This window comes from Ranitomeya imitator, chromosome 1 (genome assembly GCF_032444005.1).
Source record: "Ranitomeya imitator isolate aRanImi1 chromosome 1, aRanImi1.pri, whole genome shotgun sequence".
Classification (NCBI taxonomy): Eukaryota; Metazoa; Chordata; class Amphibia; order Anura; family Dendrobatidae; genus Ranitomeya; species Ranitomeya imitator.
Genome location: NC_091282.1, coordinates 1,105,185,212 through 1,105,197,306, shown reverse-complemented (window position 1 = coordinate 1,105,197,306; position 12,095 = coordinate 1,105,185,212). Strand labels below are relative to the sequence as shown.

General features: G+C 46.2%; 1 protein-coding gene across 7 annotated transcripts in view; it reads left to right on the top strand.

The window, feature by feature from the left end:
- LRP2BP (LRP2 binding protein) overlaps positions 1-12,095 on the top strand; it is a 38,993-nt gene that overhangs the window by 25,779 nt on the left and 1,119 nt on the right. For 6 of the 7 annotated variants that reach the window (XM_069744326.1, XM_069744323.1, XM_069744330.1 and 3 more), the window contains 4 exons: positions 4,508-4,653; positions 4,728-4,833; positions 8,442-8,665; positions 10,818-10,983. In XM_069744326.1, the coding sequence (XP_069600427.1) occupies positions 4,508-4,653; positions 4,728-4,833; positions 8,442-8,665; positions 10,818-10,983 (642 nt within the window). The remainder of the gene's footprint in view (positions 1-4,507; positions 4,654-4,727; positions 4,834-8,441; positions 8,666-10,817; positions 10,984-12,095) is intronic. The other variant, XM_069744327.1, reaches the window with a different exon arrangement.

Here is a 12,095-nt window from a genome sequence, read left to right as displayed (position 1 = left end):
CGCCAGCATGAGTGAATCCTGACTGTGCAGGGCGCACTGTGAGAATTCAGAAATCTGCAGTCACAAAGAATAACTGCAGACTCATTACAAACCTGGACATTCCGTTTAAAGCTCCTAACATAAATAAAAACATGAGAATTAGTTAACATCACACATAACATTTACATCCAGGTACCTTATAGATGACGTCGTCTCTGGAGCCGATCTCCTTTTCTTCATCTTGTCCAGACTCCATCATGAGTTTTCTCATCCACAGCCGTCTCTGCAGATTTCCATCTTCTCCGTTCTTTTGCAGAAAATCTCCACATGACACCCTTAAAGATACAAGTGTCATTAAAATGCTTCTGAATAAAAAATTGCCCCTCAGTATATATTGTCTGCACAAAATATGACCCCCACACTGTCCCTCTTATGGTTCATGCTCTTCACACTGACCTCTCCTTTCCATACCGGTCCCTTCTTCACATTGTCCTCTCATACTGTGTTCCCCCTATAGGGCCCAGTATTTATACTGTACTCTATCATCAAACTCCCCCTTCCTGGTATACTGTCCCCTCCTGGCTGTGCCCTCACACTGTCCCTCCATGCTACATCACCACTATTCAGTTTCTATTCTGTGCCCACTCACTTTTGTCCCCCCATACTGTCTCCTCACACTATTCCCCTCCCTCCTTATACTGTCTCCTCTCACATCCCTCCTGTTCACCATACTGTCTCCTCATATATTTACCCCCTCACTTTCTATACTACCTGATCACCTAACTCCCCATACTGTGTCTGCACACATCCCATCACCCTCACTTCCCGTACTCTGTCCACATACATTTTTCACATCGCTCTTCATACTGTGCCCTCATTCTCCCATATTGTTTCCTAATACATGCGCCCCATTCCCTCATACTGTTTCCTCATACATGCCCCCAATTCCCCCATACTGTTTCCTCAAACATGCCCCCAATTCCCCAGTACTGTTTCCTCATACATGCCCCCCATTCCCCCATACTGTTTCCTCATACACATACATGCCCTCATTCCCCCATACTGTTTCCTCATACATGCCCCCAATTCCCCTGTACTGTTTCCTCATATATGCCCCCCATTGCTCTTCATTTGTGTCCTCAAGTCTCCCACACACATTAAATCCCCCATCCCCACTACAAATCTCACCACACACATAATAAATCCCCCCATCCCCAAATTCTCCCCACACATAATAAATCCCCCTATCCCCACTCAAATAGTCCACACACATATTATTGTCCTCTACCCCACCCCATCATTGCTCTCTTCACCACCTCCATCATTGCCTTCTCCGTCATGCCCATCATTGCCCATTTCACCACCTCCAGCATTTCCTCCCCAGCAATCCCATCATTGCCCTTTCCACCACATCCTTCAGTTCCTCCTCCTCCACCATCCCCATCCTTGCCTATTCCACCACTTCCTCCTCCCTCACCATCCCCATCCTTGCCCATTCCACAACTTCCATCATTTCCTCCACCATCCCCATCCTTGCCCATTCCACCACTTCCATGATTTCCTCCTCCACCACCATCCCCATCCTTGCCCATTCCACCACCATCCCCATCCTTGCCCATTCCACCACTTCCATCATTTCCTCCTACATCACCATCCCCATCCTTGCCCATTCCACCACTTCCATCATTTCCTCCTCCACCACCATCCCCGCCCATTCCACCACTTCCATCATTTCCTCCTCCACCACCATCCCCATCCTTGCCCATTCCACCACTTCCATCATTTCCTCCTCCACCAGCATCCCCATCATTGCCCTCTCCTTCCCCTACACACCATTTACTTCTCTGCACATTCCCCTGCAGCGCGCAACACACACACGCATGCGCACACACACACGCGCGCACACAGACACACACACCCCCCTCTCACCTCTCCTCGCACTCTGCCGCAGCATCTCCATCGCCTTCCTCTGACACAGGCGGCCGCTGAATGATGACATCATCCAGCGGCGCGTCTGTGTGAGGAAGCACGGGCAGGATGCAGGAAGACAGATCGCTGCAGCTCCGCTGCTATTTTCTCTTGTAGGCAGCAGAGCTGCAGGGATTTCTCCCTGCCTGCCACAGTCACACTGCAGGGGCCCCCCTCCATCTCCGCACCTGTTGGGAGTCGGCGCTCTGCAGCTTCTTTGTGCCGGCTGTCAGCTTGACAGTCGGCACAGAGAACAGCTGACTCCCAGACCGGGGACGGCAGAATGCATCCGCCGGGGAAGACGCTGCAGAGTCACATTAGGCGGCCCGACTGCGCCCCCCTGCCGGCTGCTCCCGGGGCACATGCCCCCGGCTGCCCCCCCAGATACGTCACTGGAGGATGGTGCAGGAACCCTCTAGCCACCATATCTTTGGTAGGGGGGTGGAGAGGGACCGTCTGCCTCCTTCCATCGCCGCTGTTCAAACAGTGGTGATGCAGTGGGGGCCACACGGACGACAGCTGTGCCTCTTTATCCTAGGGTTTCACTACTGTAGGATGGAACAGGGCTATGGTCCGGCAGAATTGGGCCTGGGTGCAGAAGGAGGTACATGGAGGCGACACTCCATGCTCCTGTCTGTTGATGATGTGGGGAGAGTGGAGCCCTGAAGGGACCCGTCGCCCCTAAACCAGCTCAGGCATATCTTCAATCGGTGCAGGAGGGGTACATGGAGGCGACACTCGACGTTCCCACCTGATGTTGGTTTGGGGAGATCTGAACCCTGAAGGGAACAGTCGCCCCTGTAATCCTTGTTGAAAAAATCCAAGTAAAAGGTTAAAAGTAAAAATTAAAAATGATGGTCTCAATACCAGACCCATGTGCCTCCTACAGACAGTAAGCAGACCTGGTACGGGCTGGAGCCAGTAGTAGGTGTATACTGCAGAAGAGGAGCTAACTTTTTTTGTATTTACTTAGTGTCAGTCTCCTAGTGGCAGTAGAATACACCCATGGTCCTGTGTCCCCCAATGAGGCAAAGGAGAAATCCTTTTAACCTAGCATTAAAGTAACTTGTAAGTACCGGATTACCAAATATTCTCCCAGAAGAAAAGTAAAAAAAAAAATAAAGCACCACTCCGGCGTCTTTTATATTTTACTGCTGGAATGGTGCCACTAATGTAAGTTTCCAGACACTAGTCTTAGACTTACACTGAGAAGTATATAAGCCAGAACGAGGCCAGAACTAGTCTCTCATAGACTTACACTGAGAGCGTATGATCGTTACTGCGGAGTCAGAAGTTGCAGTCACAAGATGGTGACGCAGGATTAGAGCGGCTCTGGAAAGAACTGAAGATTGCAGCTGGTAAGTATAAGACTAGGTGCTGGGAACTTTATATTAGTGGCACCACTCCAGAGCGGAAATAAAAAAGAAAACCCACTGGAGTGGTGCTTTAAGATACATTTGACTATATATATTTTCTTTAAGAGCAATTTCTTAATTTTTGGCTCGTTTCTCCTTGTGGAGGTCGACATGCTAAACATGCCGAGATGAGGAGACATAAAGCAGCAATGCTCCTCTGGGTAATATGCTAATTATGCAAATTGTCTCTTCAGAGAGGAAGAGAGCTAGAACTCGTGCCACCTATTGGAAAGTAGCAATCCTACAAGTCAATGTTGACCCTTTAACGAGCCTTGTCACATGACTTGGGATAACAGCCAAACCAGAATCTCAATTTGCACACTGTTTCAGGGTACTGCCCCTCGTCAGTGCAAAGTGGAGATCTGGTTTGGCTGTGTGAGAGGCGTCCGACCATTATCCAAGAAGTATCGTTTCTCCTTGTGGAGATCGACATGCTAAGCATGCTGAGATGAGGAGACTTAAAGCCGCAATGCTTCTCTGGGTTCTAGCTCTCTTTTTCTCTTTGAAGAGACAATTTGCATAATTAGCATATTACCCAGAGGAGCATTGCGGCTTTATGTCTCCTCATCTCAGCATGCTTAGCATGTCGATCTCCACAAGGAGAAATGATACTTCTTGGATAATGGTCAGACGCCTCTCACACAGCCAAACCAGATCTCCACTTTGCACTGACGAGGGGCAGTACCCCGAAACAGTGTGCACATTGAGATTCTGGTTTGGCTGTTATCCCAAGTCATGTGACAAGGCTCGTTAAAGGGTCGACATTGACTTGTAGGATTGATACCTTCCAATAGATGGCACTCTCTCTACATTGACTTGTAGGATTGATACCTTCCAATAGGTGGCACTCTCTCTCTGAAGAGACAATTTGCATAATTAATTTTTGGCTAAAATTAATGTCATTCTATTAGGTAACGACAAGCAACTGACACTGCTCAATTTCCCCTTTCCTCCCATCATTTTGACATTGTTGTCATTAGGACTTCCCTGATTTATGCAAGTTTTATGTCTGCATACAAGGTGCAATCAGAGACAGAGCAGTGAATGATCATTTGTTGTTCGATGGCTGGGCAATGATTGGGATCGCCCCATGAGCCTTATACACTAGGGTACTGGTATCAGCCTGTGTCCTGCTTCTCTTCCAGATGAGAGGAGTGGAGCACATGAGGAGGATTCTCAGCTCCAGCAGCCACCGAGGAGCGAAACACCTGAAATACGCGGCTGCGTACAATCTAGGGCGAGCGTCTTATGAAGGCTGCGGGATGCGTCACTCTGACCAAGAAGCAGAGAGGTAATTCTCGTTCTCGAGGCCATTGCTGAGCAGCCAGTCTCCGTATTTCACATTTATGTTTCCCTCCTCTGTAGGTGGTGGCTTATAGCGGCAGATAATGGAAACCCCAAAGCCAGTGTGAAAGCCCAGACCGTCCTCGGACTGTTCTACTCCCGACCTCCCAACAAGGATCTGCAAAAGGTTATTCACATTATTCCATCCGTGTAACCAAAGTATTGTCCTGGCCTGTAAACCTGGAGCGTGCGGTACTGCGCCTGGGCAGCGCTTCCATGGCACTGCTGCTTTACAGTGGGGGTCTCATCTCTTGACCCTGCCTCCTTTATGACTGCAGAATTCGTAAAGCCCAGCGCCTCTTCAGTTTTTCTTTTGCTTAAAGTGAATCTGTGATGTTGCACGTGCTGTCCGATCTGTGGACAACATGGTACAGAGGGAGAAGCGGAGCAGAAGGATTGGATTCACTCATCCCTGGTGTTTGTAATCAGGAGTCCAGTGGGCTGTCGTACTCGGTGATTGACAGCTATCTCTGCATAGTCATACAGGGGAGACTGTCAATCATGGAGTAGGACCGCCCACTGGACTCATAGGCATACAAACACCAGTGATTCCAATGAGTAAAATGCAAGTGTTACTGAAAATTTTCCAGTAGAAATATACAATCTATAATGACATACCAGAACTGACCATATAAAATGACCATATTAATAAGGAAAACTCAAAATAGATATATGAAAACATAAGAGAACCAAGAGTTTTTAAATCCTAAAGTATAAGAAAAATATATCCATAAATAATCACAAATGTCCAGAGAAATAACTATCAAAATACCTTTAATATTAATACAAAAAACACACTAGACATAAAAGAAATACATACAATACAATACAATACACAGAGAAATCACTGGATAGGTCTAATGAACGATAACGCAAACTGGCGGGGGTGGGCAATCCTATAAAAAGAGGGGAGAGGTACTCAAAGATATAAATAAATAATATATCCCAGCAACCAAATATAAAAGCTGGAAGGCACAAGTGTGCACATATATCAAAAAGAGTAACCACAAAATAACCCTCCTATAAATGGGGAACGACACCAAGGATCACGGGAGCTGCTTGATTACAAAAATAATCCATATGGCTAAATGATCATGCCCCCACGATTCCTAAGATAAAAGTGTCAATAGTGCATATATTCAGTAAATCATGTCTTACCCAGGAAAGCCAGACACCCACCACACAGGTACCCCAACGCGCGTTTCACCGCTGCTTCTTCAGGGGGCAGTGTGCAAATGTGCAATGTTCAGAGGTTAAATATCCCCATGTGAGAGAGCATAAACCAATCACCGGCATAAGACCAGGCTAACTCCAGCTGCGTCAGATGAGCGCATGAGAACATTGCACATTTGCACACTGCCCCCTGAAGAAGCAGCGGTGAAACGCGCGTTGGGGTACCTGTGTGGTGGGTGTCTGGCTTTCCTGGGTAAGACATGATTTACTGAATATATGCACTATTGACACTTTTATCTTAGGAATCGTGGGGGCATGATCATTTAGCCATATGGATTATTTTTGTAATCAAGCAGCTCCCGTGATCCTTGGTGTCGTTCCCCATTTATAGGAGGGTTATTTTGTGGTTACTCTTTTTGATATATGTGCACACTTGTGCCTTCCAGCTTTTATATTTGGTTGCTGGGATATATTATTTATTTATATCTTTGAGTACCTCTCCCCTCTTTTTATAGGATTGCCCACCCCCGCCAGTTTGCGTTATCGTTCATTAGACCTATCCAGTGATTTCTCTGTGTATTGTATTGTATTGTATGTATTTCTTTTATGTCTAGTGTGTTTTTTGTATTAATATTAAAGGTATTTTGATAGTTATTTCTCTGGACATTTGTGATTATTTATGGATATATTTTTCTTATACTTTAGGATTTAAAAACTCTTGGTTCTCTTATGTTTTCAGAAATATACAATCTGATCAGCTCCTCCTGCTTTATAACATCCTGCCTGCAGATAAGACACCATATCACACGACAGCTTCCTTAGGCCGGTTTCACACGTCAGTGGCTCTGGTATGTGAGGTGACAGTTTCCTCACGTACCGGAGCCACTGACACACGTAGACACATTAAAATCAATGCATCTGTGCAGATGTCATTGATTTTTTGCGGACCGTGTCTCACTGTGCCAAACACGGAGACATGTCCGTGTTTGTGGGAGCGCACGGATTACACGGACCCATTAAAGTCAATGGGTCTGTGTAAAACACGTACCGCACACGGACGTTGTCCGTGTGCAGTCCGTGTGCCGTGCAGGAGACAGCGCTACATTAAGCGCTGTCCCCCCCACTGGTGCTGAAGCCCCATTCATATCTTCCCTGCAGCAGCGTTTGCTGTAGAGAAGATATGAATATTCCTTTTTTTTTTTAGTTTCTCGTGTTTAAAATAAAGCTCCATGTCCCCACCCCCCTCCCACCCCCTGTGCGCCCCCCGCTGTTCTTAAAATACTCACCCAGCTCGCTCCCTCGCTAGCGCTGTTTCCTGTCCTGGCTGCACCTTGTACTGTATGAGCGGTCACGTGGGGCCGCCGATTACAGTCATGAATATGTGGCTCCACCTCCCATAGGGGTGGAGCCGCATATTCATTACTGTAAATGGACCTTTATTTTAAACACGAGAAACAAAAAAAAAAGGAATATTCATATCTTCTCTACAGCAAACGCTGCTGCAATGAAGATATGAATGGCAGCTTCAGCACTAGATGCTGGTGCATGTGGTACCCAGCACGGTGCGTGTGGTACCCAGTGGGCACACGGGCGGCACACGTGTGCCACACTGATGTGCCACAGAAACGCACGGACACGGATAATTCCGGTACCGATTTTTCCGGTACCGGAATTGTCTGGACGTGTGAGACTGCCCTTAGCAGCACTCCTCTGAAAAGCTCAGGAACTGCAGCCGCATTCACTTAAAGGGAAAGTTCTCTGCACAACATCCGGTCAAGAGCAGCACTTAGATGGGGTAAAAAAAAGACGAAAAGCTCTTCATTTTAAAGGGACTCTGTCATTAGAGTTGAGCAAATTTGTTTGGATTCGGTTCCGAATACGATCGGCAGCGAATATTGTTTTTGCAATATTCGAACACAGCCGAACATTATTGGAGTCAATGGGAGTAGAATTTACCGAATTTGTTCGGAACTCAAAGATAAATTCGGCACAAATAGGGTACCAATATGGCATGAATACGACAAATTCAGATTCGGCAACCAAATCCGCTCAACTCTGTCATCACATAGTGACAGTTCAAACCAAGCGCAGGCACTCAGTGCACCCTTTGTTGGGCGGCCAAACACTTAGTGCACCTTCACACCTGCTTAGTTTCCATCTTTCTCTGGCTATATGATACCAGATCTGTCAAAGAGGGTGGTGGAGAAAGAGGGAAAACAAGCAGGGGGGAAGGTGTATATCAATGATGGGCTCAGAGGAGCATCGAGTGCCTGACCTTGGTTTGAACAGTCATTCTGTGCTGACTGAGCCCCTATGGGGACTGCGTATATCCCCACCGAGTGACTCCTTGCAAACCTAGCACAACATGCAAGCAGTCTGTGGGACACAGGTAATGACACTGACAAAGACAGCGCGCACCACAGGCCCCAGCGCAGCGGACACATTCACAGATGAATGCGGAGGTCAGACAGATCCTAGGCCCCCTCAGTCATTAGAATAATATGGATGTAACTGCTCGGTCTTTCCTTTGTACTGTTAGATACAATGTTTAGCATTTTCCAGGCTTTCTTCTGGCATTCAGAAGCCTGTGGTAATGGCAGTGTGGAGTCGCAGGGAGCGCTCGGTGTGATGTATCTGCACGGCCTGGGGATACGGAGGAATCTGCAGTCTGCACTGGAGTGTCTGAAGGAAGCGGCAGAACGTGGAGATGTGTACGCACGAGGCCATCTGGTCCGTCACTACTACGACAGGAAGCTGTACACAATGGCAGCGCAGCAGGCCCAGAAGTAAGAGCTGGTGCCTGGCGCAGACTCGCCTCACATCGCACGTCACCACCACAGCCGTGTGTACAGGCCTTCTCATTCAGTTACTTCTCATGTTGGTCCTGTGCAGATTATTCAATGCTCTGATGAGGGCTCGCTGCACCCCAAATACTCCTCACCTTATGCTTGGTGCAGGGCACAATTCCTGGTTTCTTCAGTAATGGCCGTTAGTTAGCAGCCATCCGCATAATATGGCTCTACCGCCATCTTATCGTAGATACGTGCCGAACTCGTAAGGCACCACTTCACACATGTATGAAACATGGATGTGAAAAACGGATAACTGTGTCATCTGCGTCTTTCACAGATGGATAGAAAAATAAATGACAAAGCTTCCCCTATACTTTGCAGTGTTAAACACGGACTGTACACGGACTATACACGGGAGCCATCCGTGTGCTGTATGTGTTCTTCACAGACCCATAGACTTGCATTGGCCCTTGTCAGCTGTGCTGCTGGGAAAAAAAATGGACATACAATTTCCCAGGTTTAAATTAAAATATTTCCATTAAAAAAAAAAAAAAAAAATCATCAGGTGTCACTCGGATGCCCCCTGTGAGATTTTTTTTTTTTACGCACCCATACTGAATGTGAGTCTTATCCAACACTCGTAAGAAAGCAGTGCGTGCTACAATTTGTTTTTCTTACACAAAGTCGGACCGAGAAAAAAACCCGTTCATCAGAGCAGCCCTAATGAATACCGCGGGTCAGTGTGCCGCGTACCATCTGCTCAGACACCGTACGCATCCGTTTTATACGAAACCAGACAGCACTCGCACCAAATGTCACTAGGGCAGCTCAGATGACAGGTTCTTCATACTGACAGAATGTCTGTGAAAAACAAAAAACCCCAAACCACAGCCTGCACTCATGTCTCCGTATTTCAGATGAGACTCACCTATTCAAGTCTATAGGGCCGTAAAAAGAAAAAAATCTAATCCATAAGGCATCCGCTGTATGGACACAGGGCAATTCTTAACACTGGAAATGGTGTTTGTTCATGTGAATTCTATTAACTACTGAAAAATGGAAACAAGTGGCACATGGAAGACAGAACAGATGAAAAATCATCTTTTTTTGGTTGAAATCTGGACAATTTGTTTAAATTGTAGTGTGAACTTGGCCATACTGATGACTGGAGAATGGAGGCTGCGTTTAGAGGCATTATCATTCACAAAGGCTGGAGAGATGGGCGCCGCCTAGTGGGGAGATGCAGTCTTACATCTTCTGTAGAAAAAAAAAACCTTTTAAAACCAGTGCAGTAGTGTTATGCGAGCTAACTACTGGTCTGTGGAGCAGGAGAGCAATGTCTGTCATCATCTGTCTTAGGGCTCATACTCACTTGCAAGAAACTCGGATGAGTCTCGCACAGCAATACCCGGCGCGGTTGCCGGCACTCAGATCGGAGCGTGCGTCCGCATAGGAATACATGCAGCCTCACGCTCAGCTCCTGAGTGCCGAGTGCAGCGCCGGGCATTGCCGTGCGAGACTCATCCGAGCTTCTCGCAAGTGAGTATGAGCCCTAAGGCCACATTCAGTATTTTACCTCAGTATTTGTAAGCGAAACCAGGAGCGGGTGATAAATGCAGAAGTGGGGCATGTGTTTCTATTATAATTTTCCTCTGATTGTTCCACTCCTGGTTTTGGGTACAAATACTGAGGTAAAATACTGACCAAATACTGAATGTGTGACTGCAGCCTTACACCCTGCCTCACTGCGGGCACAATGACCCAATAAAGGGAAACCACAGATGCATGCACAATAACAACACATCCATCTGTAAGGTCACAGAATAAATTCCACTGCTTGGACAGACAGACAGATAGTTATGAACTTGTTCTCAGCACATTTTAGCAAGTTTCATACACTTTACTAATATGTAAACATTTTTTTTTAGTATAGAACTCCAAAAATCAAAAGGTCTAATTAAAAAAATATATATATTACAGCTAAATATCCTCCCATTTTTTTTATTTCGACATAGTCTCAATATTTATCAGTTTTTACAACCTCTATTCCATAGACTGCTCAGCAGACACAACATATAATGAGGATATATAGCGCTTGTGTGTTAATATGAATTTCACCTTCATAGAATTTATTCACTTCCTATAGAATTCTACAATATGACGACATTGACTTATTAGCAAATTCAGAAGGTGGTCTTCCTGTGTACACGGCCAAAGGCATTGCTATGGCCAACTTCTACCTCGCTAGATGTCTCCATCTTGGTCTGGGCATAAAACAAGACATAACTGCAGCAAAACAGCACTACAGAAAGGTAAGCAAATATGGAGGGTAACAATAGGCTTCATACCAAAGATACAAAAATGTATAACCGGAATCATTGTGTATATCAACAAGATTCATGCTGTGCATGTGAACTCCGAAAAGCCATGTAAGGCTGTGTTCACACAGGTTATTTTTTACCACTTCAAAAACACTAGGAAACTCATTCTATGATTAAAGAAACACAGATATGCCAGCTTTTTTTGCAAGGAGATTTTGATGGAAATCTGCTTCAAACCAGGCAATGTCAAGAATAAAAGGTTGCAAAAATAACACTTAAAAAAAAAAAAACGCCTGTGCTGAAACCAGTTTCCGGATGTTGTTTTGACTTGAAAAACTTGGCAGATTTGTCAGCCTCAAAAGAACTGTCTGACCACAGCCTAAAAGTAGGACGTCGTTGTCTCTTGTGGCTGGAGAACACCAAATTTACTTTTTTTATACCACTTTTTTAAGTTCAGCTTATGGCCGCATTCATGACTACGTATATGGACTACAATGCATCAACTGAGCACGGATCCCATAACCCGACCTTACAGCCCCATGGGCATGAGACCGAGTTCTGGCTGGGACACTTACAGTCAATCCGTGCATTGCAGTCTGTATACATACCGTCTGAACAAGGCCTAAGGGTTCAAATATCAAAAGGTTTTTTCCCCATTTGAGTAAGGAAACGCTCACACGAGCGAATACATTGGACGAGTGCAATCCGACAAACCAGATTATACTAAGCCCAGTGTTACCCTATGGGGCAACTCATATCTGCTATTATTTTCTCATACCGATTCGGCCTCCAAGAATGGGATTGCACACACCCATACAAGACTGTGTGTGCGTGTGAAACACAGGACTGCACTCTAATGTTACCCGAGTGCAGTGCAAGTCCTGTGGGCGCTGGCAATGGAGGAGATGGAGACATTACTTTCTCTGTCTCCTCCACACCTGTGTTGCGCTTCTGACCTGCGAGAGGTTCGGGGCACAGAGCACTGACACTCGGGTCACGCTCGCAGCAGAACTGGAGCAAAATGTCATCAGTATATCGCACCCGATGGTCTCGCATCTGATGTTATACCCTAGTGTGATCCCCGCCTAAGAAACTTGCAAATC